At 46.5% G+C, this 26,905-nt stretch overlaps 1 protein-coding gene across 1 annotated transcript; it reads right to left on the reverse strand.

The window, feature by feature from the left end:
• Positions 1–703: 703 nt before the first annotated feature.
• Positions 704–23,829, reverse strand: LOC308512396 (cyclin-Q-like; the record flags this gene model as incomplete). Its single annotated transcript, XM_081082161.1, has 2 exons — positions 704–774; positions 23,022–23,829. 2 exons carry the CDS (start codon positions 23,827–23,829, stop codon positions 704–706), a joined length of 879 nt encoding a protein of 292 aa, XP_080938287.1.
• Between the last annotated feature and the right edge of the window lie 3,076 nt (positions 23,830–26,905).

A 26,905-nucleotide genomic window follows, 5' to 3' on the forward strand; every position in this document is an offset into this window, starting at 1 on the left:
CTATGATGAGAGCAGGTGGCAGGTGACCAGGATGTGGTGAAAACATCCCCCAAATTCATGTGTGGGTGCTGGGAGTCGGCAGGGCCTGTCCATTACTGGGCAGGAAGTTCTCCTGCCCACAGTGCCATAGCACATGCCCTGGGTAAAGCTGGCTCCGCATGGGGGGCGTGGATAGAGGAGTGTTTCTTGCTCATGAAGAAGGCATGTTGGGCTCAGATTTTGTTTCTAGGTCATTCTAAGTGGTCCATCCTGCCTCCCTGTATCTCCTGGACACTGGGATCTCATAGAGGCAGCCTGAGCTTGGGCTCCTATAATTTTCCAGTTTCTGCCTGGTGCATGTAATGTCTGTGTTAAAGAGAAAATCTCAGCCCCCAGGTGGCACCCTCAGGCTAAAATCCCATGATACCAAGTCTAGGCTCAACTGCTGAACTCATTACAGTTTGCACCTCTTCCAGAAACCTAAACAGCCAGTCTGAAATTTTCTGGACAACACCACTGTGCTAATCTGTCATGTGGTCCCTCTGCCTGGAATATGAGAGTTGTTGGGCATCACAATGCAGCGGGTACAGAAGAGCCTACAGAAAATCTGGGCCTCTCTGTCTCTTTGTACTGGGTCAGCACACACAAGGCGCATCCATAGGGACTGGAACAAGTGGTTTCCAGTGAGCACCACCGAGGTACAACTTCTCTGGGGCTGTCACCGTTAACTAGTCCAGGCCCTGGTCTCCAACACTCCTCCCCAGTTGCCTGTGGCGGCTCCATGGTAGGGCTTCCCTGTACACAAGTCAGGCCCCCAATACTGAAAGGGACATAAGCCTGTCAGGAACCCAGAGCCCTGGCCTCACCAGTCCATGCCTGTTATTCCCCTGGATCAAGGCCCTACTTGAACTCAAGTTCCTGTGGCCTGGAAACACATTTACATTCTTTTCAGCAAAATATTAAGCTGGCATAAACCTCTGCTTTGTTCTGTGTCCCGCCCTAGAATAGGACATCCTTTGTAGAGGATGGTCTAATGTTCAAAGACTATCCCTCATGATCCTCCTTCCCATCAATCAAGGAGGTGGTAAAGCAACTCTCAGCCAGTGACAGGCCCTGGGTCTGAAGAGTGGCCAACCCCAAGCCAGTTCCCAGAGAGCATTTAAGTGGACACAGGTGAAGGTCACACCGGGGAGATAGGGGTATGGAGGGCCACCCTGAGGGTCAATACAACCAAGTGAAAGGGAGATGTCCTAGTGTGCTGTTGGATCCCACAGTCAATGGACAGTTAGCTGCTCAGCATGGAACAGGCTCCCTGCCCACCTGCCACTGCATTCTGGCCCTAGGCTGTCTCAGTTTGCTCACTGTGTGGCCTGCCAGAGGAGCACCTAGGGAGAAGGCCACACATCCAGGCCCAGGGGCAGGACTCCATTTGCCTGTATGTCTCCCTAATTGTGAGGAAGTCAGTCCTGCGTTTTCTACTTCTACTGCTCCTCATTCAGTGCCAGCCACTCATGTGCTTGCTGCTCTCTGCTGTGTTTCAGAAGTTCATAGCTTGTCACATATAGCACCTGGCCCTTCGTTCTCTTTTTATTGCTCTTCCTGTCTTTGTCTTCTACCTTCCAGTCTTCTAGCTTGGGCCCATCAGCGTAGGAGCTCATTTTCCCGTTTCTTAAGTACATTTTTTATTGATTTCAGAGAGGAAGGGAGAAGGAGAGATGGATAAACCACCAATAATGAGACAAAATCATTGGTTGGCTTTCTCCTGCACATCCACCTGGGGATCCAAACATAAACTCCGGCCCCTCCTCCAATTGATAATTGAACCATGTCCTCTTGGTTCATAGGCCTACTGAGCCACACTGGCCATCACTCTCTGCTTCTTCTAGTGGGAAGAGAAAATGCTGAAGTCTCTGTAACAGTCTGTGAGCTCCCCACTCCCCCAAAAAAGAGGATAAGAGAACAAGGCTCAGAAAATGTGTATCTCTTACAGCAAATGCTTTCTTTCTCTTCCTCTCCCTCTCCTATTCCATCTCCCTCTCCCTGTCCCTCTGTCTGACATGCACCTTGTCTTCCCATCCCCACATTAACAGGAAATAGTGTCCATAATGGGAATCAGAACCTCTGGAATTTGGGGAAAAGTATACAAATGGGCAGGTTCTTAGGGAGGAAGGACATAGGCAAAACATCCTGTGGTCTGGGTGTTAATTCCTCTGCACAAAGAGATCGTGCCCATTACCTTGTGTGGAGATTCACCTGTGGGGCCAACTTATGTAAAGCTATTGTCAGCATGTCCTCCTCTGGAATTGCCCACTGTTATTAGCATTGATGGTATTTATTATCCACCAGATGCAAGATAAGGAAGAAAATGAAAGACAGTGCACACTGGCCAGTGTGTCTGGGCATTTTCCTGTGCACCAGAAAGTTTACTGATTTGATTTCTGGCCAGGGCACATGTCCAGGTTGCAGATTCAGTCCCCAGGCATCCAACATTGTTTCTCTCTCACAGGAATGCATGCTTCTGTGTCTGTCTCTCTCCATTTACCTCTCTCTAAAGAATTAATTTTAAAAACCCACCATATTAAAACACAACAAAAGAAAACTCATTGCTGCATGTTGCCTCTAAAACCAAGTGTCCTGCACTTGACGCTTTATTTGTTCTCGAGACCACAGTGAGAAATCTAGCAAAATTCTTTATTGGAATCTGGATTATTCTATAAAATATTCAGAAAAACATAGTATTAAGGCAATGAGGCTGAGAAAGCTTAGATAGAGACTACATCTGTGAAGTTGGGCACAGAAGGGGCCTGGATAGGAGGTGACTGCTGGTGCACAGGCATCTTGTACATGAAGGCCCTTGGGCAGGGTCTCTAGGGCATCAGAAAGCAAGCAGGGAGAGTAAGGCACACATAATAGGTTCCTTACTACTAGAATGTACCCTAGAGTCCACCAATCTGCACCGCAGTCAGGCAGGCTGGATACAGGGCAGCTGGAGCACATGAATGTCAAAGGGAAGACTCTGAATAAAGAAGAGCCAAAGCCTGACATGCTTGGCTCATTGGATGAGTTTTGACCTGTGAACCAGGAGGTCAGGGTTCAATTCCCAGGCCGGGACATGCCCATGTCGTGGGCTCTTAGCCCAGTAGATGTCTTGTAGGAGGCAGCCAATCAATGATTCTCTCTCACCATTGATGGTTCTAACTCTTTCTCCCTCTCCCTTCCTCTGTGAAATCAATAAAAATATATATATATATCTAAAAGTATGTACATAGTTTAGGGTTTTGATACCCTGAATATCCATTTAGAAATACAAGAGAGCCTTTTGTCATGGTCAGGATTTATATGCTGTTCCTTCTTCCCCTTTAATCTTCCTTTCTAGTCCACTTCCCCATGGGATTGTATATAAAGTGATCTATTTCATGCTGGGACGTTTTGTATTGTTTGTCTTGTTGTATTTCTCTGTACCATAATACGTTATTAATACAAACCTACAGTGGAAAAATTAGGCTGAGTAAATTTGGCATCCAAATGGCTTTACTAAGTATTTCACCAATCCAGGTGCATGCCAGCTGGCAATGAAAAATGGGCTCACTGAGCCATGCCATTCATGGTTTGTTCCACCCCACAATGTGCAATCTGACAGGCTACATTTTAAAATCCTTAAAATTTTGAGGTCCAAGCTTCCTAAATTTTCAACTAATTTCACATACACTATTTCAATAAAAAGAATGTTAAAAAAACCACACATTATTGGGGTAATTTTTAAAATTGAAGTTGGAAGGCTTGTTGATAACTATACACTCAACAGTCCAAGAGGTGAGTTTTTAAAAACCTTTCCCATTCATGATGTTTGTTTATATTCACTAATAAAAATACTGAGGATTCAAGATAACTCATAGTTTGAGTGATCATACCCTTTGTGGTACATTAAATGTCAAATAGTTGCAGAGAAAGTGCCTGAATAGTTCTCCAATAAAATACATATCACAATCTAGGGGCACTTTTGTTCACTCCGTTCAGAAGTATAGTCAGGAAGCTAACTGGTTCCATTTAAGTGGTAATCTCTGTTTCAATCTTAGTATAACCACTTCAGAAAGTGCTGATGTCACTTAAGTAAGCAAAAGGATGCCCACATTTATACTTCTTCAAACTTTTATATCATTCCGTATGCAATATTTCTCTATTTCTACTATTCCTTTCAAGGTTGAGGACATACAAAATGTCACAGGAAGGAGGTCAAGAATTGTTTTGCAGCCTTGGTGGAGGTTCCCCAATCCTTTTTTCCATTTAGGTTGTCCAAGGAAAATATGTAAATTGTTTACCCTCCCTAACTGGAAACAGGGCAGCATGCCATGAAGAAGTAACACGCTGCTTCATTTATTTTTTTTTTATCATTATTGTTCAGATTATTACAGTTGTTCCTCTTTTTCCTCCATAGCTCCCCTCCACCCAGTTCCCACCCCACCTTCTGCCCTTACCCCGACACTGTCCTCATCTATAGGTGTACGATTTTTGTCCAGTCTCCTCCCACGCTCCCCACACCCCCCACATCCCTTTCCCCCGCAAGAATTTTCAGTCCACCCCCTCTCTATGCCCAATTTTATATTATATTCACCAGTTTACTCTGATCAGATTTTTTACTCACTTGATTTTTAGATTCACTTGTTGATAGACATGTATTTGTTGTTCATAATTTTTATCTTTACCTTTACTTCTTCCTCTTCTTAAAGAATACCTTTCAGCATTTCATATAAAATAATATGGAACGCTTCATGAATTTGCATGTCATCCTTGTGCAGGGGCCATGCTAATCTTCTCTATATCGTTCCAATTTTAGTACATGTGGTGCCGAAACGAGCACAGTTCTCTTTCTTTTTTAATAAATATATGTATTATTTGGAAACATTAAGATCTCAGTATGTTTTTTAAAGAATGAATGAGTGCACTGTTTCATGAGCCAATAGTCTTCTTATTTTTTTTAAGTTTATAATAGTCTTTATTATCCATGAGTGAGTGAGATCATGTGCTGTTTTTCCTTCATTGACTGGCTTATTTCACTTAGCATAATGCTCTCCAGTTCCATCCATGCCATTGCAAATGGTAAGAGTTCCTTCTTTTTTACAGCAGCATAGTATTCCATCATGTAGATGTACCACAGTTCCCTAATCCATTCATCTACTAATGGACACTTGGACTGTTTCCAGATCTTAGCTATGTTGAATTGTGCTGCTATGAACATATGGGTGCATATATCCTTTCTGATTGGTGTTTCTGGTTTCTTGAGATATAATCCTAGAAGTGAGACCATAGCATCAAATGGGAGTTCCATTTTTAGTTCTTTGAGGAAGGTCCAGACTGTCTTCCATCGTGGCTGCACCAGTCTGCATTCCCACCAGCAGTGCACGAGTGTTCCTTTTTCTCCACATCCTCTCCAGCACTTGTCGTTTGTTGATTTGTTGAAGATAGCCAGTCTGACAGGTGTGAGATGGTACCTCATTGTTATTTTGATTTGCATCTCTCTGATGATTAGTTACTTTAATTATCAGGTTAGCAGATTGCCTTCAGCCATTTTGCCAACAGCAGGGTAATATAATGCAGATTTTCAGCCCTGCTGTTTATCAAAGTTCATTAGCCCTGTATAAAAATATATATATGTATATATATATATGTGTGTGTGTGTGTGTGTATATATATATGTGTATATATATATATATATATATATATATATATATATATGTATATATATATATACATATATGTGTGTGTGTGTGTGTGTGTGTGTATATATATATATATATATATATATATATATATATATATATATATATATTTTACAGGCCCAGTGCACAAAAATTTGTGCACTCAGGGGAGAGGGGGTCCCTCAGCCCAGCCTGTGCCCTCTCGCAGTCTGGGACCCCTCAGGGGATGACCACCTGCTGGCTTAGGCCTGCTCCCCGGGGAATTGGGCCGAAGATGGCAATCAGACATTCCTCTGGCAGCCTGGCAGCCCTAGGGAGATGTCCACTTGCCAGCGGGGAGAAGACCTAAGCTGCAGTCAGACATCCTTAGCACTGCTGACGAGTCTGGAGAGCCTCCCTCCACCACTGCTGTAATGGCAGCCATCAGCCTGGCTTGTGGCTGAGCAGAGCTCCTCCCATGTGAGAGCGACCTGACTACCAGAGGGCAGCACCTGCATTGAGCGTCTGCCCCCTGGTGGTCAGTGTGTGTCATAGTGACCAGTCATTCTCAGTCTTTCTGCTGTTAGGGTCAGTTTGCATATTACTCTTTTACTATATAGGATAGAAGCCTGGTGCATGGGAGGGGGCCGGCTGGTTTTCCCTGAAGTGTGTTCCAGATCAGGGTGGGGTCCCCACTGTGGTTCCTGGCCAGCCTGGGTGAGGGGCTGATGGCTGTTTGCAGCTGGTCACACACTCTTCAGAGTAGGGGTCCCCACTGGGGTTCCTGACCAGTCTGGGTGAGGGGCTAAGGGCCGTTTTCAGGATGGCAGGCGACTGAAGCTCCCAGCCTCTTTTTTTTATTTTTTATTCTGGGATTTATTTACCTTCTATTGCTGTCACTGGAGCTGAGAGCCGGCTGCAGCTTGAGGCTATGGCTGGCTGAAAGCAGGTATCTGGGTTTGTTTAGCTTCTATAATTGCAACATTGTTGCATCTGGAGCTCAGAGCAGGGCTGCCGCAGGTGGGGAAACTTGGCTTCCTCCATCACTGGAGCAACCAAGCCTCATGTTCACTTCAGCTGCGTGGCTTCCGGCAGGCATCTTGATTGGGAGTTAATTTGCATATCTCGCTGATTAGCCAATGGGAAGGGTAGTGAAGTTATGGTTAATTCCCATGTTTATCTATTATTAGATAGTATATATATACATATATATATACATATATGTATATATATATATATATATATATATATATATACACACACACATACATCTATACACACACACACACACACACACACACACATACACACAGACACATACTACTGTTGGTCTTTATCTCCAGCACTTAACTCTGAGGTTTGACAGTGTGATCAGTGCTTCTTTGTGTCTAGATGTCTTCTTGTTCATCAGTTAATGTTGTTCATTATATTCCACAAATGAGTGAGAATGTGATATTTATCATTCTCTGAGTGGCTTAATTTGCTTAGTGTAATGCTCTCCAAGTCCATCCATGCTCTTTCAAATTATAAGAGTTCATTCTTTGTTACAGCAGTAGAGTATTCCATTGTATAGATGTATCACAGTTTATTCATCCGTGCATCTGCTAATGGGCACTGAGACAGTTTCCAAATCTTAGCTATTGTAAATTGGGCTGGTATGAACATACAGTTGCATATATCTTTCCTGATTGGTCTATCTCACTTCTTGGGATATATATGCCTAGAAGAGAGAATACTGGGTCAAATGGGAGCTCCATTTTTAATTTTTTGAGAAAACTCTACACGGTTTTCCACAGTGCTTGCATCAGTCTGCATTCCCACCAGCAGTGCACATGGATTCTTTTTTGTGTGGCTGTTTTCTTGGATCCAGGGCCTTAGGTATTACAGACTTTTGATCCCCAATACGAATTAGGCATAATGCAGTTCGAATAAGAGCACACATAGTTCAAGATGACAAGGTTACTTGTTTTCCTTGAGCCTGAGTTCAGAGAGTACCTTTTGATATTTTTATTATTTTTTAATATCATATTTTATTATTATATCTGTCTTTGTTGTTTATTGTTATTGCATTAAGCATGCCTTTATTTTAAAGTCTATTTTGTCTGATGTGGGTATTGTTGCTTTTTCTCTGCATCCTCACCAGCACTTGTGGTTTGTTGATTTTTTTCTGACAGCTATTCTGACAGGTGTGGATTGGTAACTCATTGTCGTTTTGATTTGCATCTCTTGGACTGTTCGTGCCTTTGAGCATTTTTTTGTATGTCTCTTGGCCTTTTGTAGGTCCCCTTTTGAAAAGTGTTAATTTAGGTCCTTTGTTTTGATTGGATTGTTTATCTTCCTATTGTTAATTTGTGTGAGTTCCCTGAAATTTGTGTGAGTGGATATTCAACACTTATCCGAGATACTTGGGAAATATGTTCTCCTATGCTGTGGGCTTTCTTATTGTTTTGTTCAGGATTTTGTTTGCTGTGCAAAAGATTTTTATTTTGATGTAGTCAATTTGTTTATTTTCCCCTTTGTGTGCATTGCCTTTGAAGCTGTATCGGTAAAGATATTGCGGAGACGTATCTGATATTTTGCTACATATGCAATCTTGTAAGATTTTTTATAGATTCTCATCTGATGTTTAAGTCCTTTATCCACTTTGAGTTTATTTTTGTGAATGGTGTAAGTTGGTGGTCCAGTTTCATTATTCTGCATGTATCTTTCTAATTTTCCTAACATTTATTGAAGAGAATATCTTGACTCCATTGTATGGTCTTGCCTCCTTTGTAAATTAATAATAGAGCATAATGACTTGGGTCCACTTCGGGATACTCTGTTCTGTTTCAGTGGAGTATATGTCTTTTCTAGTGGCAGTAGCAGGCAGTTTTGAGAATGGTGGCTTTATATTATAGCTTAATATCTGGTATTGTGTGCCTGCTAACTTTTTTCTTCTTCCTCAGATTGCTCAGGCTATTTTTCCTCCATTTCAATTTTTGGAGGATTTTTTTCTGTGTCTGTGATATATTCTGTTGGTATATTAATGGAGATTACAATTAATCTGTAGATTGCTTTCGGGAGTATGGACATGTTAATGATGTTAATTCTACCAACCCATCAACATGGTATATTAGTCCATTGGTTGATATCTTTATCTCCATTTCAATGGCCTGTAGTTTTCCAAGTGCAGTTCTTTTACTTTCTTTATGAGTCAATAAAAATGTACAGTTTTTAATTATAAACCTTGTGTTCTATCAAAATTACTTCATGCGTGAATTTTAGGACACCCTTTACTTAGGGGACTCCGGTGAAAGGGCCATTTGACCCACAAAGGGGTCGCAACCCACGGGTTGAGAACCGCTATTCTAAAATGTCAATTAAATCTAATGGATCCAGTGTGTCCTTTAGAGGCTCTGCATCCTTGTTATTTTTTCATATGGAAGATCTATCCAGAGAAGTCAGAGGGGTGATAAAAGTCCCTTACTGTGACTGTCCTGTTGTCACACTCTCTGTAAAAGTCTTCTAGAATTTTTGTTAGTTTTGATTTTTTGTTTGTTTGTTTGAGATATATATATATTGAGGTGCTCCTCTGTTGGGTGAATATATGTTTACTAGGGTTATATTGTCTTGTTGGTTGGTCCCTTTAGTATCATGCAGTGACCTTTCTGTCTCTTGTGATGGCCTTTATTTTAAAGTCTATTTTGTCTGATACCCATATTGTTACTTCAGCCTTGTTTATTTTTTTTCATTTCCATTTGCATGGAAATGTTTCCCATTCCTTCACTCTCATCCTGGGTGTGTCTTTTGTTTTGAGGTGGTGTTCCTGTAGAAAGCATATACTTGCATCATGTTTTTGTATCCATTTTGCTCCAATACACCTTTAGATTGGAGCATTGACCTATTTACATTTAGGGTTATTATTGATAGGTATTTATTTCTTTCCATTTCATTTCTGTGTGGCTAACTTTCTGACTCTGTTTCTCCTTCTCATTACAGCAATCTCTTTAGCATTTCTTGTAAAGCTGGTTTGGATATGATGTACTCCTTCAGCCTTTTTCTGTCTAGGAAGCTCTGTATTTGACCGTCTATTTTGATTGAAAGAATTGCTGGATATAGTAATCTTGGCCTCAGATCCTTACTTTCCATTAACTTGAGTACTTCATGCCATCTTCTTCTGGCCTGTAGAGTTTCTGATGAGAGATCAGGAGTCAGCCTTATGGGAACTCCTTCATAGCTAACAGTTTTGTCTTGCTGCCTTGAAGATTCTGTCTTTGTCTTTAATTTTTGGCATTTTAATTATGATGTGTCTGGGCATGGGTTTGTTTGAGTACTTCTTCTTTGGGGTTCTCTTTGGCTCTTGATCTTGTGTGGGATTTTCCTTTATCAGGTTAGGTAAGTGTTCTGCCATTGTTTCTTCAAAGACCTCTATGCCTTTCTCTCCTCCTGCCTCTTTTGTCACTCTTGCTATTCTAATACTGTTAGGTAAGTGGTCCTCCTGTTTGTTTGGGTTTTTTTTTTTTTAAATCTTATTTTTTCTGTCTTTTTTTATTGGGTGATATTTTTAACTTTGTTCTAATTCAGTGATTGATCCTCAGCTTTCCCTAATATCTGCCTATTCCTTCCAATGTGTTCTTTATTTGTGTTACGTCATTTTATATCTAGGACTGTTCTTTTCATAGTCACTATATCTTTTTTCATGCTCTTGAGCTCTTTTACCCTCATAACTCTGAAGTCAGATTCAGATAAATGTCTGCTCTGTGCTTCATCTATCTCTATATCTGAAGAATTCTCTAGTTCTGTTATTGGGGGTTGTTTCTTTGTTTCCTCTTTCTGGCTTTCTGTCTGGGTTTGTGGTGAGGAGCTAGGTGGATCCTATATGCCTCTCAGTCTCTAGTGCAGGACATTGTTAAAGTATGTTTCTGACTAATTCGGTCAGGCAAAGACTCAAAGCCTCCAGAGATCTCCTCTGTCTATAGACTGGAAGGATTCCAACTTCACTTGCCTCCAAGGCAATGGTCATCAGCTGTGACAAGAGTTTGTTTCAACAAGGTGGGGCAGTTGCCTCTGCCTGGAGGTTAATTGTTATTTATAATCTCTTAACTGCCCTCAGGGCACGGTGTTTACCAGTAGTGTGTGTTAATTGTGTCCCCTCCAGGAAAAGCAAATGTCTGCATGGGAGAGATTTTCTCTGCTGCATGAGGAAATGACTTCTCCCAGGAACTTGAAGTGTTTGTCTTCTGAGCTGGTAACCTTGACTCCCAGTTCTGGCTTTTTCCCTCACAGCTCCAGTCCGCTTCACCCTCCCTTTGCCAGGGCACAAGGTGTGTGGCTCCACAGGGAAGTTTGTGCGTTGGCCCTTTAAGAGGATGCCTGAATTTCCAGTTGTCTCTCCCTGGCAGACAGTGCCCTGCTGCTATTCACATCCACAGGTTATATGGGTACCCTCCTCAGTTCTGGTGCTCTCTGCTAGGAGGCGCAGCTTGGGGATTAGACCCAGAGTTCTCAGTGGCAGTCCTCCACAGCTGAGATATCTCTCCGAGACTTCAGTTGCTGTCTGTGGGTGTCAGGCCCGCCCCCTTCCAGCCTCCTCTCCTCCTACCAGTGTCTAAGTGGCCTCCACCTTCGGTCCTCGGGTGTCACGGTTCTCTCCTGTGAGTTTTCCATTGATTATTCAGGAAGTTGTTCCGTATTTTAGTTGGAATATCAGTTTGTTCCTGGGAGCATGTCCCTGCAGCATACACTTATTCTTCCACCATTCTTTTAAAAATATTTTTATTTATCTCAGAGAGAAACGGAGAGCGAGTGAGAGTTAGAAACATCAGTGATGAGAGAGATTCATTGATCAGCTCCCTCCTGCAAGCCCCAGACTGGTGATTTATTCCACTCCCAGGTAAGTGCCCTTGACCTGAATCAAATCTGGGCCCTTCGGTCTGAAGGCCAGTGATCTGTCCACTGTTCCAAATTCGCTAGGGTTCTGCCACCTTTTTCAATCTTCTTCAGAATCCCTCTGCATTGTAAAGTCCCTGCTAACATTCTTGTCCAATACACTCCTTTTCATGTGGTTTCAGGATGGAGTTGTGCATGAAGGCCCTAATGTCCTGTGAGTGCACATTCTGATCAATAGCACCATCAGGAAATGTGCATTGAGGCATGCTCAGTAGGCATATAGTAACATAAACCTGCCATGTCTCTTACTGTTTCTGTCTCTGTTTGGATCATGATGGATCCCAACTAAGGCTCTTGTTTCAAGTAGGGGTTGGCAGGATATACTCTTCATTTCAACACGTGTTCTTCTGAGAAACTTTGGTAATGGTGCCCTACTCTAAAATGTATTAGGCCATTCAATTATAAGGCCAGATCTTTTTATAAGGACAAGGCATTTATTTTTATTGAATGATAATTCTAAGAATCACATCTAATCTAATAAAAGATAAACATGGTAATTGGTGTACGACCGCTACCCTTCCCATTGGCTAATCAGGGCAATATGCAAATTAACTATCAGCCAAGATGGCGGCCGGCAGCCAGGCAGCTTGAACCTAAAATGAGGCTTGCTTGCTTCAGTGACGGAGGACTCCAACGTTCCCTGCCGGCTGCTGCAGGCCTCTGAGCCTGCAGTTTCAAACATTGTAACAAATATAGACGCTAAACAAAACCTCAGCCAGCTGGGATCTCAGAGCTGGGGTTGATACAGAGTTTTGAGAACTAAAACAAACCAGATACCTGCTTTCAGGAGCGGAGGCCTAAGAGCTGGAGCCTCAGAGCTAAAGCTGGCCCAGAATTAAAAAAAGAAAAAGAAAAAAGGAGCAGTTGGGAGCTTCAGTCCCAGCCTGAAAACAGCCCTCAGCCCCTCACCCAGACTGGCCAGGCACCCCAGTGGGGACCCCCACCCTGAAGGGTGTGTGACCAGCTGCAAACATCCCCTCATCCAGGCTGGCCAGGCACCCCAGTGGAGACCCCCACCCTGATCCAGAACACTCTTCAGGGCAAACCAGCCAGCCCCACCCATGAACCAGTTCTCTATTCTATATAGTAAAAGGATAATATGCCTCCCAGCACCAGGATCAGCGGAGCCAAGGGGCCTCCCTGCACCAGGATCAGCGTGACAGGGGGCAGCGCCCAAACCCCCTGATTGCCCTTCTCTGTGGGTGATAGAGGGCGGCGCCCCAACCCCCCACCATGGGCCCTGCTCTGTGTGTGATGGGGTAGAGTCATAACCTCCCCATCGGCCCTGCCCTGAGTGTGACAGTGGTGGCGCCCCAACCCCCCTGATCGGCCCTGCTCTGTGGGTGATAGAGAGTGGCGCCCCAATCCCCTGATCCGCCCTGCTCTGTGTGTGACGGGGTGTTGTGCCAACTCCCCTATCGGCCCTACTCTTTTAGTGACAGGGTGATGCTCCCCAACCCCCTGATGGGCCCTGCTCTGTGCGTGACAGGTGGGGGGGGGGCGAGTTCCCCAACCCCCTGATCGGCCCTGCTCTGTGCGTGACAGGGGGAAGTGCCCCAACCCTCTGATCGGCCCTGATCTGTGCGTGACAAGGGTTGGTGCCACCACCTCCCCATCGACCCTGCCTTGAGTGTGACAGGGGACGGTGCCCCAACCCCCCAATTGGCCCTACTCTGAGCATGACTGAGGGTGGCATTGCAACCTCCCAATCCGCCCTGCTCTGTGCATGACAGGGGGTGGTGCCCCAAATCCCAGTGGGCCCTGCTCTGAGCCCAACCAGGGGCTGCACCGAGAGATTGGGCCTGCCTTCTGCCACCCGGGAGCAGGCCTAAGCCAGCAGGTCGTTATCTCCCAAGGGGTCCCAGACTGCGAGAGGGCACAGGCCAGGCTGAGGGACCCCCCCCCCCCACCTGAGTGCACAAATTTTTGTGCACCGGGCCTCTAATAAATATATAAAGATATACTTTGTGCTTCCAACAATCATATACGTATTGAGGAAATGTGGAGACCAAATAACTACAACTGAATCAATAGGATGCAATTACTGTAGTTCCTCGCATTACATTGTTGACACGTTCCTGAAGTGGGATGTAATGCAATATTCGCGTAAGTCAGAACCCACCTACATAAGCACGTATGTCACTCACATGGAGTACACATACACAGCAGTAATGGCGTGAAACAGTAAAAAAAAAAAAAAAAAAAAAAAATTAAAAGAAAGATAACAATTCCTGACCTTTACTTGTGGTAAATGAATAATAATAATAATAAAAAAAAAACCATGAAGCATATATGTACATACGTAGAAATGATCAAACTTTTTTAAAAAATAAATAAATGGGGTATGGAGACGTATCCAGAAAACTATGTACTTTGAGTCCAACATAACCCAAGGAATGTCTACATTATCTCAACAGGCTGAAAAGTGACCAATGTGGATTCAGATAGTCTGTTTTTAATGAAAACAAGGTTGGGAAGGCACACTTCAAAGAGTCAGGCATTGCAAGTTCCAAATTAGAGCGTGCACATCGTTGTGAAGAAATAAGGTAAAAGTGACTTATTCATATTAGTAAAGAGATGTTTTAAAATCTAACACTGAGACCCTCACTATAATTTATGTTGGAAAATTGGAAGTATTGATAGCATCAGTGTAGTTAAGAAGAATATGCCTCTGCACTTGAATATAGACAAGCAGCCTTCCCATTTCAATTTTGGATGAGCTAGTGAGCAAAGAAAATTAGTGAAAGGCTCATTTAGTGGCATTAGTGGAAAGAATTAGCACTGAAACATAGTACTGTTTGTGGGAGATGTAATATTTCTCATATTTTGAAGGAGATTAGTGCCCTTCCTATAAGCCATTAAATAATACCACTAAAGAGCAGTAAAATCTATATGGCCATCATTACCAAAATTCAGGTTATACCTTTAAATTATTCAGCATTAGAAGAGAACCATGCTAAATCGGTGATAAATAATAAAATGACTAGAGGCCCGGTGAACGAAATTCAAGCGCTGGTGGCATCCCACAGCCTGGCCTGCGCCCTCACGCAATCTGGGACCCCTTGGGAGATGTGGGACTGCCAGGTTAGGTCTGACACCTCCTGAGGGATGTAGCAGTGCACGAAACGGCAGGCAGCCGGGCAGGAGCCCAAGCTGGAGCCAGGTGCTGTGTTCCCGCTCATCCAGGCCCCACTCCACCTGTCACCACTGGTTCGTAGCCTTGTCACATAGGCAGCAGAGGCTCTTGCTGTCACAACTGCACTTTCCAGCCTTTAGCCCGGCTTCTGGCTGAGTGATGCTCTCGCTGTGGGAGAGCCTTGACCACCTGGGGGAAGCTCCTGTGTTGAGTGTCTGCGTCCTGGTGGTCGGTGTGCATCATACCAACCACTCATAATGTCGCTTATGCTTATATATATATATATATATATATATATATATATATATATATACTAGAGGCCCGGTGCACAAAAATTTGTGCACTCGGGTGGGTCCCTCAGCCCGCCCTGTGCCCTCTCGCAATCTGGGGCCCCTTGAGGGCCCCTTCCCCTGGCTGCTGGCACCAGTTTTCCTCCGGCGCCTGGAACCCAGGCCTTCCCTCTTCGCCAGGAGGGGCGCGCACAGTGGGCTAGGGACTTAGCTCTTTTAAAAATACTTCTGAATGTTTGGTAAATAACCCTGTAGGAATCTCCTTTCTGAAACATGTTGGTTGTTAAGGGCTGATTTGGGTAATCAACAAAATGTATGTTAGAATCCTAATCTCCAGAACCTGAGAATGTACCTGTGTATAGAGATAAGATCTTTAAAGAGGGGATTAGATTAAATTGAGGCAGTTCTAGTGGGACCCTTAGCCCATCTCACTGAAGTCCTTATAAGAAGAGGAATGTTGGGGCCCTGCCTCAGTAGGTCCGGGGGTTCCCAAAGGTGTGGATGGAGTCGGCGACGAAGGAATGACACAGAGGCAGCATTCAGGTGATCATCATGTCCAGGTTCTCTTTTTATTGTCCTGTTACATCTATATTTATACTATTTGATCCTAAAAGCATGCCTCTATAAGCTTTTTTTGCCAAGGAGAGCATGGGGTCTGTTTATTGGGGGGTCAGTCAAAGGGGGAGCTGGCTAGGGTGGGGTAGGGCAGCTACTTGTCTGGCCCCCAGAAACCCAACTTGTGTCCAAAGCCTCGACCGCTTTGAAGCCAAAGTCTTCCTCCACCTTTATCTGCATGGGGGCCAGCTCCAGAGACAGCGGGACTCACGCCTGGCCCCCTTCCGGTGGCACTCGCCGCCTCTTCCAACCCCTGGGCCCCTCGCCAGGGGCCAGGCTGCTGGCTTCTGCAGGCGCTGGCGTCCTCCTGGGCGGGGACAGCCCCTCTTTCTCTGGAGGCTGGTTCTCAGTGTTGCCTGGGGTGGGGGCATCTGTGCCCTGGCTGCCCTCATCCTCCAGTAAGATGGTGAACTGGCTGGCCCAGTAGTTGTCACCGTAGGAGTCCAGAACCTTCATGAGGAACCTCCTCTCCTGCTGGAGTCTCCATGTTATCCTCTATATCTGATGGAGCCTGTTCAGGAACCACTCCTTCGCCTGCTCAATCTCCCTGCAGCGCCTGGTACTTCCTGCGATTAAGTTCCCTTTGGCGCCGCTGTTGCCAGCCTCAGGCTGCCTCCTCCTCTTCCTCTAGCTCCTGGAGGCTGCAGCTGCCCAGACCCCCAGACAGGAACTCCACTTCGGTCTCAAGCTCGCTCTCCAGGATGTGACCACCTTCAGCAGAGGCAGCGCCAGCTCCCAGCCAGGAGGTGCTGAGAACTCCTCAAAGCCCACGGCTGCCATGGACCCCTCTCTCTGCCCCAGCTCCATTTCTCCCTGGCTCCAGGCGCAGAACTTCCAACCTTGCAAGCCTCTAGTTTAAAGTGGCTTGCAAAACTACAGCCCATTGGATTTCACAGCCAGGCACCCAGGCCCGGCTGCTAAGCCTCCTGTGAGTTGTAGTTCTCTATTTCCAGCTTGCCTCCCTGCCCCACCCCCACCCCAGTCCCAACTGAAAGGCCCTGCTGGCTGGACTAACCCTGTGGCCAGGCATCTGAGTCACCTCGGGTCTTTATTCCTGCCCCGACACCACGCCATCTGGCCATGGAGACTCTCCTCTTGGGAGGCCCCTGGGTCTCCTTCTGGGTCTCCTTCTCGGGCCTGGCTGCATCGCCCCCGAACCGGATGGCGTGCCCCAGCTGCTACACAGCCCCGGGCCCTGGGTCTCCTCAGCCTGGGCACCGGATCGTGTGCCCCAGCTGCAACGCAGCTCTGGGTCCTGGGTCTCCTCAGCCTGGGCACCGGATTTCTGACCCAGCAGCGATGCAGCCCCAGCACCTGGGTCGCCTTCTGGGTCTCTTGCTGGGGCCTGGCTGCTTCGCCCCTGGGGTCCAAATGGTGTCCCCAGGCAGCTATGCAGCCTGGCCTCTGGCCCCGCCTCTGGGTGTTCTCCCATCACTGGTGATCAGTGATCTGAGAAGCCACGCTGGGCAGGGAAGAGGCAGACATCTGCCTCTTCCCTGCCCCACCCAGTTTCTCCGATTACTGGCCCAGGGCCAGCAAAGGTGGCCAGGTCCTCCTATCACAGAAGCCAGCAAAGGCAGCCTGGCTTCTCTGAGCAAAAGCAGCTTGGTTCTCTGGCTCTTGGCTGCCACTGGGTTTCCAATTGCAGTCAGGGCAGGCGGCTTCTTCCCTCCTTCCCCTTTCGCCTCCTAGCATTGCACCTATGTATGCAAATTAACTGCCATCTTTGTTGGCAGTTAACCTCCAACTTGGCTGGCAGTTAATTTGCATATCGCCCTGATTAGCCAATGGGAAGGGTAGCGGTCGTACGCCAATTACCATATTTCTCTTTTATTAGATAGGATAGATATGTGCGACCAATTTGGCATGTCCTGCCCAATAGAGTATTACCATTCACGGATGATATCTTGCCACTATTAGAATACCAGTGGCCAAGTGCATGGATTCGTGCATGTTGAAAGGAAATTAATTAGAAGAAATACCATAATACTGCTATTTGCCCTTTCTCTATAATAGCAGTGTCAATCAAATGCAGATTGACAATGACAAATTGAAACACACTCATGCAATTGGCGCCAGTAAGAGCTTCATATGTATCACACATGCACGAGTCAACTTAGCCATATAAATTAAGCAAGTTTATTCCATATATATATATATATATATATATATATATATATATGGAATAAACTTGCTTAATTAGACCTGCAATCAGATTTAGCTAAACTTTTTTCAAGCCATTGAATCACCTTAACTTCTCCTCCAGGTAATTGTCAGCAACACAGCAGTAAATATCAACACAAAGCACATTATTATTGTAGTTCATGTGGGGAGAACAACGGCTAAAATATTTAACTGAAGCAATGTTTGACTTTATTCTGCACAGTGAGAAAACCTGAAGTCATTTTCAAGTTCCACCATTTCTTCCTTCTTTTCAGTCAGGTCAAGTTTCTAAGCTTGCAAAATCTCGGTTTTCAGGCTAATAATAGGATACCTCTGACTCTACCAACTATCTACACCAGAGCTTTGAGTAAGTGGCAGGGCTTCGCAGGGTGACGCCCACTGCCCCATCTGTGATTAGAGGAGGCTTTTGTGGAGCCCACCCAGAAACAGCAGGCTGGGCCTGGCTAGGTGCCTTCTGTACCACATGCTCACATGACCAGCGCCTGTGCATGAGCCCACTGTGCCCCCATTCAGCACACCAGGGCCTGGTTGCATGCACCAGTGAGCAAGCACCTTGCCTGGACTCAGCAGGCTCTGCACCACCTGCTCCTTCACAGCACCAGTCTCAGAGCCAGGGGGCATCCAGAGTCAGGCTGTGTTGGGAGACTGAGGGGCTCCTGGGGGCAGCGCGCTTCCTCTCAGTTCCACTAGGGGGCCTTCAGCTGCAGGGCGCCTGAGGATTCACAGGGCTCCCCAGGGCCTTTGCACCAGGAAGGACAGGGCAAGCAGGATCATCCAGGAGGCTTTTAGCTTCACCTCGGTGCAGGGAAGTGGTGATACCCAGGACACAAGGGCACAGGAGGTTCAGAGGGCAGCTTTGGGGCTGGAGTGGGAGGACTTCATGCAGGTGGGGGAGGGTGAGATCCTGGAGCTGAGGTTGGACACAGGCCAGGATGTTGGGCTTGATCTTCAGTGCAGGAAAGAGGAGGACTGGGTGTCTGAAGAGCAGTGTGTGCAGGGAGAGGAGAGGGAGGTGCAGCAGGGAACCCAGAGTGAGGAGCAAGGGGAAGACAAGGAGGGCCTGGGGGAGGAGTTCCAGGCACAGGCTCAGTTTATCCTGTGCACAGAGGGCCTTCTGCAGGTGGTGCCATGGCAGGCCAAGTGGGCAGGTGAGGAGGTTTTCCCAGATCTGCAGGTGGGGAGGCAGGAGGAGGTGGTGAGTGAAGAGCTGAGGCTGGAGGCACAGGATCCAGGTGACCCGCAAGGGAGTGACCACCAGGAGGAGGGGTGGATGGAGGAGCAATTAATTGCAGTAGAGCAGTTTTTCCTGCAGGGGAAGTGGAGGGCACCATGAAGGGAGTGGAACAGGTGGGAGAGGTGGAGCCTCAGTCCAAGACCAAAGCAAAGCCAGAAGAAGAGCAGCCAGTGCAGCAGGAGGAGGCCCAGTCAGGGCCCAGGGCCAAGTTCACCTGGTCCCCTCTGGAGGTGCTCCAGTTTCTCCAATTGGAGATGGAGCCCATGAACGAGCAAGCCAGCAGGGCCTTCTCTCGGCTCAGGTGCAGGACTCGGCAGAGGCTCAAGCCCTATTTCAAACCGAGAAGCCTCAATATCCGGCGCATCCCTGGGTTCTGGCTCACAGCTGTATCCTTGAGGGTAGAGGAGCAGGATCACAAGGAGCATGGGACAGTGCAGGAGAACGGTGTAAGCGGGGATGGTTCCCCTAGAAAAGAACATTGAGGACAAGCTAGGGGCAGTGCGCCCCGGTCTGGCCCAGGATCCTGGAGACACCCTCTGTCTTGTACAGGCAACATAGAAGCATTACCAGGGTGTCCAGGGGCAGAGCTCCAAGGCAGAGGCACGCATACACCAGAGGCTGATGCCCACAGACAGGGCTGTGTTGCACGGGCTGTTCTGGGACTAACACTGCCCTACAGGCCATCTGTATGTCCAGTTCCTCAGTCAGAAGCATGAATGTGTGATGTGTAACCTGTCAAACCCTCAGCACAACACAGTCTGGTGGGCATCAGGGTCTGTCAGGAAACAGAGTGGTGCTGTGCCCCTTTCTGCCCTTGATGGAGAAGGAGTGGCCTTAAGGGAAGGAGAGGCTAGGCCGGGCTGCTCTTTCTAGCTGGTCCATGCCCAGCTCCCAAGGTGCAGGTTGCTTGACCCAAAGCAGTTTGTCAACCACCCAGAGTTGTCGGCAATGATCAGGGTCCAAGGTGAAAACATCCTTGGTCACATGATCAATTTGAAGGTCAGTCTACCTGCTCCAGGGAGTGGTGGAGGGCAGGTGGGTAAGTGGCCTGTCCCTGAAAACAGCTACAGGCTGGAGCCCTGGGCAGCGATTTCACTCCCTGGATCCACTTTCCTTCTGCAGGTGAGGGAAGTCAGGCATCCCTGGGGTTGGTGCACCATTAGCCTGTACTTCTGCAGCAACCCCTACTTCCGCAACCATGTGATTGTGAAGAAGTATCTCATCACTCTCACAAGTAACAGGAGGCTCCCTGTATGGGCTGCAGCTGGTGGTGGGCGGGGATGGAAGGCCATGTGCCCAGCTTCACATACCCCTCTCCTGCAGGATACAGGTTGTCCAGTGCCACTCCAATTCAGTGGTACCAGCATTGTGAATGAGAAGCCTACAGCCACAGGCTCCAGGACAACAGCGCCAGCTTCTTCTACTGGTTCTCTGACAACAGCGTGGCAGGATCTGGCAGGATTGCTGAGGTTGGATGTCACTGGCCATGCCAGCATGCAGCTTCCTGTGTCCACCTGCTGCTTGCAATTCTATTCAGGTCCCTATGGTCTCCTGTTTGCCCTACCAGATCATCAGCAAGGACCTGTGGCTCAATCCCCTGGAGAACTATGAGAGGAAGATGGTCCCCAGAGTGGACAGGGTGGGTGAGGAGGGGCTGCCTGGGCTCTCCCCTGGTGTGCTGCCAGGTTCCTGGGCCATTACTTTTCTCTCACAGGGACACCTGGATGCTGGGAAGGATACAGCCTGTGACCCCCGGACCTCAGGGTGTGTGCCTGAGACAGGAACTACCAGCACAACAAGTGCAGTGCAATTCCAGATCAGGCAGGGGGGCTTAGGCAGGGGGAGAGAGTGTGCATGTCCATTGTCACTCAGAGTCAAAGCAGATTACCTCAGCCCCTCCTCTGAACTCTCCCTCTAGGCCACCCACAGCACCTTCAGGCCTTTCCACCTGCCCCTCAACAGGGGCTGCCATGACATTTTCTTCCTATACTCCTTTCCACAGGTGTTTGTGAATCTTCCTCATGCTGAGGCCTAGGCTGCTGTGCTGCCACGTCACATTGCCTTGTTGCTGCTCACCACCATCTCCCATTTCCCCAAGGTCTCCTCTTCCTCCTGGGGCCAGTGGGATCAGCCTGCTCCTTATCAGTATCTTAGGGGGCAAAGTGTGGGCCACAGAGCTGGAGGAATCCTTGTTTTGCAGCCTTGTCAGAGGTTCTTCAATCCTTTTATCCATTTAGGTTTTCCAAGGAGAATACCTCATTTGTTTACCCTCCCTAACTGGAAAACAGGGCAGCATGCCATGACGAAATAACACAGTGCTTCATTTTGTATGCAGTTCACTTCAAAGACTTCATGCACATATGGTCATAGACACCCTGGGAAATTTAGGGCCATGAATATAACTCACCATCCAATCAGACTGCTTTTCTGTGTTTGTTGTAAAATCAGACAAGAAATCCCATGTTGCAGAACACTTTCTTCTGAAAATTTTTTGTAATGTTAGTGTTTAAGGTTTTACCAAAAGTAATATACATGTCTCTTTCTTTTTTTCTACTGACCTTCCCTCCGGCTTCCTCTATCTCTAGTCTCTTGTTCTTGTCACCCACTCCCAGTGTCTTGCCTCTGTTGGTCTCTTGGTTGTGCTTATATTCTGAATATGTTAACAATACAATATGTAAAATTTAAACATTTAAGTATATTGTAATTTAAATCAGCACTTAGGAAGCAACCTTGTACAATTCAAACCTTGCCTCCAATCCTGAAACTTCATAATGGTACCTACAATTCTTGATGCTTCCCCCAAACCTACCATTTGCTTTTTGTCATTCTTAAATAACAGAAGCCAAATTGCTTACAATAAAATATTGTCTGTACCTTATCATTTTTATTTTCAGTGTCTAATTCTTCTGTCACAGGGTCTTCCCCTCTGACTCCCCAAGTGCCCAATCAGGTGAGCTACTGTACTGCATGATTCACTCTCTCTTGCATACATGGTGTATCCTGTGATCGCCGCCAGCACCACACTCAGGACCTCTTACAGGGGTGTCCCATCGGCTGTTGCAGTAATTGCCGTGCCCCCATCATACCCATCTCCTGTGTGGCTGTAATAATCATCACAGGAACTGGGCCACCATAAGTCAGAAAGGGCCTTCGTGGTGGTGGTGCCCAGTTTTTTATTGGAATGTTGATCTTCCTTTTGTTTAGTGGATGAGTTCAGTATGAATTTTGGAGAATAGGTCCTTATCTGATATAACATTGGCAAATATCTTCTCCCAGGCAGTGGACTTCCTTGTTTTGTTGTTGTTGTTGTTGTTTTTGTATTTGTTGGCCGCTTCTTCTCTGCAGAAGTGTTTTAATTTGACGTCATCCCATTTGTTTCTTTTCTCCTCAGTGTCCATTGCCCTAGGAGCTGTATCAGTAAAGGTATTGCTGAGACAGATGCCTGATATTTTGCTTCTTCTAAGATTTTCATGGTTACCCACTTACTTTTAAGTCCTTTATTCATTCCCAATTTATACTTGTGTATGGTGTAAGTTGGTGGTCTAGACTAATTTTTTTTGCATGTATCTGTGCTATAAGTCCAACACCAATTATTATTATGTTTTTATTTTGGCTTTGTAATATCTTCAATGAAACAAAATAAAATTTCCTCTGTTAATTGAGTCATGCTTTCTCTAAATCTGGCCTTTAAAAAAATCCCCTGGGGCACAGTCCCATCCGTTCTTTGATTTTCCTTCCACTGATCCCAAACCTCGGCTGTAGTCTGCGTCCTTTCAAAGGACAAAAGCAGACCCGGAGGCCTCAGAGCTGCCCGCGGCACCCTCCTGCCCGCGGGAGGTGCAGCGCCCATTCCCATCTGGACCTTGGCTGCCAGGGAGAGTCAAAGCCTGAGAATCAAAGTGGCAGCATGTCATCGCCTTCACCGGCCTGTCTCCAGCAGCACAAAACCAGTCCTCCCTGCCAGTGCTCTGGGGACCGGCCCTCAGGGCGATGTGGTGGCGCTGTCCCCTGGCAGCCGAGTGTCCCAGGCTTGTCTTTGGGGATCTCTGTGTCCATGGTATAAATGCGAGTGAGATCAGACACAATGTTATCAATGATTGGCTTGGTAAGGTCGCCACTAAACACCTGCCACCATGGCTTCTCGGCCATGGCCTCAGCGGGCACCTGGACCCCATAGACCTGCAGGGCCAGGTGGAGCACCGCCACCGCTATGTGCTGAGCCTGGAACCGGAAGCACAGCCCCCCGCGGTAGCTGTCCCGCAGCAGGGCCCAGGCAGTGACGGAGATGGGGGTCCGTTGCCAGCTGTAAGGATTCAGCCAGTTCTTGAGAGAAATCAGGTAGTGGAGCAGGTACCTGTGTGGGTGCTGAAAGGAGACTTGGAAGCGCAGTACCCGCAGCACAAGGAGCTCGCACTGCACAATGCTGTCCTGGATCACCCAGACTAGGGAGTCCATCTCCAAGGGCTCGCTGCCTGGGTGGAAGTACCTGTTGGACACGTTGATGATGTCACGGGTTCGCAGGGGCTGTTCTTCCACTTTGCCAGCCAAGTAAAGGGCAGACATGGCGACCAAGTAGGGGTCATAGGCGTCCAGGTTGATCTCGCAGAAGAACTTATGGTAAATGGCACAGGCGGTGGCGAGGGGAATGGACTGCATCCCTAGCTTGACACCTGCCTCCATGATGAACCTTGTCACGCGGAAGTGCACCCTCGCCTGCGGTTCGGGCCACCCCTTGGCGCCTGGCGCCGCGTCCTCCTCTCTGCAGCTTTCCAGGCTAAGGTCCTCCATGGGGCCCTGCTGGGAGGCCCCAGACCCCGCGGGAAGGGCAAGAGTCTCCAGTGCAGTGCCTGTGCCAGCAGAGTCCTAGCCCAGTGCGCAGCCGCCCCGCCGCGCCCCGCCCCTCCGCGCCCCGCACCGCCCCGCACCGCCCCACCTACCCAGCCCTGCCTAGGCCTGACTGCCATCCAGGTTCCAACACCAATTATTGAAGAGACTGTATGACTCCATTCTATGCTTTTGCCTCCCTTTGTCAAATATTAATTGAGCATAATGGTTAGGGTCGACTTCTATGTTCTCTGTTCTGTCCCATTGGTCTTTCTGTCTGTTTTAGTTCCAGTAAGAGGCAGTTCTGAGAATGGTGGCTTGTAGTATAGCTTGATATCTGGTATTGTGATCCCTCCAAATTTGTTCTTTTTTGTCCAGATTGCTGTAACTATTTGGGGTCTTTTCTTAAATTCATAGGAGTTTTTGGAAACTTTCTTTTGGTCTGTGAGATACGCCATTGACATTTTAATGGTTAATACATTAAAACTTTACTTTGCTTTGGGTACTATGAACATTTTAATGATGTTGATTGTACCAAACCATGAATATGGTATGTTCTTCTATTTGCTTTAGTCTTCCTCTATCACTTTTTTCAATTTCCTGTAGTTTTCCAAGAACAGGTTTTTACCTCCTTAGTTAAGTTTATTCCTAGGTTTCTTAAATTTTTGTTGCACTGCTAAATGGCATTTTTGTTTGTTTGTTTCTATTTCTGAGTTCATTATCCGTGTATCAAAAAGCCATAGAATTCTGGGTGTTAATTTTGTACCCTGCTACATTGCCAAATTCATTTATTAAATCTCCTAGTTTTTTTGGTGGAGTCTTTAGGTATTTCTATGGACAATACCATGCCATCTGCGAGAATTATGACAGTTTTACTTCCTCTTTTCCACTTAGCATGCCTTGTTTGACTTCTTCTTGTCTGACTGCATTGCCTAGCACTACCAGTACTCTGTCGAACAGAAGTGGTGAGAGTGGGCATCCCTGTCTTGTTCCTCTTCTTAGAGTAATTGTTTTTGCCCATTGAGTATGATGTTGTCTGTAGTTTTGTCACATAAGGCTTTTTTAATGTTGAGGTATGATCCCTCTATGCCCAGTTTGCTTAGAGTTTTTATCAAAATTGGGTGTTGGATTTTGTCAAATGCTTTTCCTGCACCAATGGATATGAATCTCTCTCAATTTGTTTATGTGATGCATCACACTTATTGATTTCTGGATGTTGACTCATCCTACTTCCCCAGAATATATCCGCTTTGGCATGGTGTATGCTCATTTCAATGTAATGTTGCATCGCATTTGTTAGAGTTCTGTTGAGGATTGTAACATCTATGGTCATCAGAGATATATTGGCCTGCATTTTTCTTTCTTTGTGTTTTCTCTATCTGGCTTTGGGATTAGAGTAATGCTGGCTTCATAGGAAGTGTTGGGAAATGGTACTTCCTTTGAATTTTATGGAATAGTCTGAGGAAGAAGGTTTTAGTTTTTCTTTGAACACTTGGTAAAACTCCCTGTGAAGCCGTCTCGCCCAGGCTTTTGTTTGCTGCAAGTTATTTTTGTGACTGCTTGAATTTCCTGAGTAGTTATTGGCGTGGTCCTATGTTTTATTCTTCCTAACTAAGTTTAGGAAGATTGTATTTTTCTAGGAATATGTCCATTTCTTCAGGGTTGATCAGTTTGTTGGAGTAGAGTTGTCCATAGTATTTATTTACAATCCTTTTTATATCTGTGGGGTCTTTTGCTATTTTGCCTCTTTCGTTTCTGATTTTGTTTACTGGGGTCCTGTTGGTGAGCCTAGCTAGAGCTTAGTCAATCTGGTTTATCCTTTCAAAGAAATAGCTCATGTCTTTATTAATCTTTTGTGCGGTTTTTGGTCTCTATGTCATTTATTTCTGCTGTGATCTTCATTATTTCCTTCCTGCTGCTCAGTTTGGGCTTTGCTTGTTGCTCTGTCTAACTTTTTAAGTTGTGCGGGTTAGATAATTTGTTAACTGTTTTTCTTGTTCTTTGAGTTAGGCCTGTAATGCTATGAAGTTCCCTCTAAGGACTACTTTCAGTGTGTCCCATAGATTTTGGACTTTTATTTTTACTTTTCATTTACTTCCAGGATGATTTTAATTTCTTCTTTAATCTCTTCGGTAACCCAGTTATCTATCTTTGTACATAAAAGCCCTGTGACCGGAATGGCAGAATGACCAGAATAGCTGGTGGCTATGACTTGCATTGCGGCAGCCAAGCAGTCTTATCTGGGCCCCAATCGGCCATATCCCTGACCAACCTTGCTTCCCATCGGCCCCCAATCCCCCATTCGGGGCAGGACTGATAAGCAAACCACTCACAGCCTTTCCCCTGGTCAGCCCCACCCCCTATATGCGCTAACGCCCAGATTGGAGGCATGGCCTTCTGGTTAACCGCCAATGGCCACTAACCGCTGCAGGCCTGGCCCCATGTGCCCCCATCTGGGGTTGCCAACCAGACTGCTTCCATACAGGAATTCATACCCTGGGCCTCCATTTATTTAATAAAAGACTATTTAGCCTCCAAGTATTTGAATTTTGTTATATCTTATTGTAGTTTATTAGCAATATAAGAGGCCCAGTGAACGAACTTTGTACACTTGGCGGAGTCCCTCACCCTCTGGCAGCCTGGGAGACCTCAGGGGATGTCCGAATGATGGCTTAGGCTTAATCCCAGTTGCCAAACATGCTTAGCGCCTCTGTGGAGGTGGGAGAGATTCCTGCCACTGCTGCTCCACTTGCCAGTCGTCAGCACAGGATCCAGCTGAATGGCCCTGCCCTGTGGGAGCTCACTGATCCCCAAGGGCAGCTCTTGCATTGAGAGTCTACTCCCTGGGTGTCAGAGCACATCATAGCAATCGGTCTTATCTCTTTTTTATGACCTTTACTTTGAGATTTCTTTTTTCTCTCTTTTCTAAATTGTTTTATTGCTTAAAGTATTACAAAGGGTATTACATATGTCTCCTCTTTCTTCCCCGCCCTGACTATCCCCTGGCCTCCCCTAACTCCCAGTGTCTTATGTCCATTGG

Source organism: Myotis nattereri (genome assembly GCF_964212035.1).
Source record: "Myotis nattereri genome assembly, chromosome: Y".
NCBI lineage: Eukaryota > Metazoa > Chordata > Mammalia > Chiroptera > Vespertilionidae > Myotis > Myotis nattereri.